General features: G+C 35.8%; 1 protein-coding gene across 1 annotated transcript; it reads left to right on the forward strand.

Annotated features, from left to right (window-relative positions):
- Positions 1-897, forward strand: LOC130941766 (15.7 kDa heat shock protein, peroxisomal). The gene is made up of 2 exons (XM_057870353.1): positions 1-257; positions 454-897. Exons 1-2 carry the CDS (start codon positions 116-118, stop codon positions 747-749), a joined length of 438 nt encoding a protein of 145 aa, XP_057726336.1. The 5' UTR covers positions 1-115; the 3' UTR covers positions 750-897.
- Positions 898-1,897: the final 1,000 nt, after the last annotated feature.

Here is a 1,897-nt window from a genome sequence, read left to right on the forward strand (position 1 = left end):
AAATTTATTATTTATATATACACATATATATATTTATAGTATTCAACTATTGTTAATATCTGAAATTGGTATCACAAGATTTCACAAGAACTTGATAAATTTTTCTGCTTTATCAATGGGTGATGGTATATTCGGATACCCTTTTAGACGATTCTTCTTGGGTCATCCTCCTATTTTCAGAGAATGGTCTGGTTCAACTGCACTCTTGGATTGGCTTGAATCCCCCACTTCCCATATCTTTAAACTCAATGTTCCAGGTAAATAAAACTATACCCAACTCAATCACTTATAACTTCATCGTGTATGATTGAATAAACTAAGTCCTGTTCAAATCTCAAGTAGATTACAATAAAAATTTTCTTTTCTATTGATTTAGCTTTAGGTAAATGTTATAAGAATCTTTTGTTAATAGTAAATTGGTTTTGTGTGTGTGGGATCATAATAATGATATAGGATTCAGCAAGGAAGAGATAAAGGTGCAAGTTGAGGATGGGAATGTTCTTCACATCAAAGGTGAACGGGGGGAAGAGGAGAATCAAGCAAAAGAGAAAGACACTGTTTGGCATGTTGCTGAGAGAGGGACAACTGGAAAAAGTGATTTCTCAAGGGCAATTGAGTTACCAGAGAATGTGAAGATTGATCAAATTAAGGCACATGTTGAGAATGGTGTGCTCACTGTTGTTGTGCCTAAAGATGCATCACCTAAATCCCCTAAAGTTCGTAACATTAACATTACTAGCAAGCTCTGAAGTCTAAGATCATTTTGGAAAAAAATGTTAAGGTCAATAATAAGAATTCAAAGAACAAAAGATGAAAAGAAGAAAAAAGATGTATCCTGTGATGTAAAATGTTTGATGTAAGAAAAAACGATTGCGTGGTTAATTAAAGAGTTTCTTTATCTTACTCTTACTCTTAGATTTATGCGAACCGTGTGTAACTTCTATAAACGAGCTTGTTACACATACAAACTTACAAGCTTACAAGTTGGCCCAGTTCAAATACAACTCACGCGTATGAAGAGGCATTACACGGAGTGTCACATTCATGCGCTCATAACTCAAACGGTTACGTATCCTACGAGTAATGGGAGACTCTTCCACTTCTTCCACTTCTCAAAACGATTCGAAAACAAGGCAACGCTTCCATTTTCGAGCGAAAATCGAAGTTCAAAACATACAAGTCGTCGCTAACCTTCGAAACCTCCATCAAAACACCATCAAACTCTCCATCAACAATCTGAAGAGAAAACAAAGCAACAATACTCAAGGTAAGTTCATTACGAACTAGGTTTTACTTTTCTTCTACGTCGTTGTTCTAGGGTTTACTATTATTCTTGCTTCTTTGTTACATTGTTCTTCTACGTTGTTGTTCTAAGTTCTCCTGTTATTCTTGTTGTTCTAGATCTTCTGGTAACTGATTTTTGGGGGTATATTCCGTAGATTGGGAGGTGTATACTGCTTGACATTGTAATGTTGTTTGATATTGAAGCATGTTTGAGTGATATCTGACTGATATATATATATATATATATATATATAGATGTATCTGAATCATATCTATGTGTGTATCTCACTGTTATCAATGGGTGTATCTTACTGTTATTAATGGGTGTATCTGACTCTTATATATGGGTGTATCTTACTGATATCTTTGGGTGTATTTTTCGTTTCAGAGAAAATGGCAGCAAGAAACCAAACAAAAGACCTTAAGTGTGCCACACATCTACTAAGTGATAAGTTCAGAAACATGACCGAGGAGAAGAAGGCGATTGTGAGGAATTTCGGATTCGGTGGGTTGATGCACATCCCACCACTAAGGGTGGATCACCAACTGTTAAGGGAGCTGGCAAACAACTTCAAACTTGGGGAGAACAGACTGGAAACAGGATATGGTTCTT

Source organism: Arachis stenosperma, chromosome 7, assembly GCF_014773155.1.
Source record: "Arachis stenosperma cultivar V10309 chromosome 7, arast.V10309.gnm1.PFL2, whole genome shotgun sequence".
In the NCBI taxonomy this organism is placed as follows: domain Eukaryota; kingdom Viridiplantae; phylum Streptophyta; class Magnoliopsida; order Fabales; family Fabaceae; genus Arachis; species Arachis stenosperma.

What these genes read in the sequence shown, in the direction of transcription:
- LOC130941766 (XM_057870353.1), top strand. Translation starts at nt 116, where the DNA reads ATGGGTGATGGTATATTCGGATACCCTTTTAGACGATTCTTCTTGGGT. An exon ending in CTTTAAACTCAATGTTCCAG is followed by an intron (nt 258 to 453) that starts GTAAATAAAACT and finishes ATAATGATATAG; the next exon opens with GATTCAGCAAGGAAGAGATA.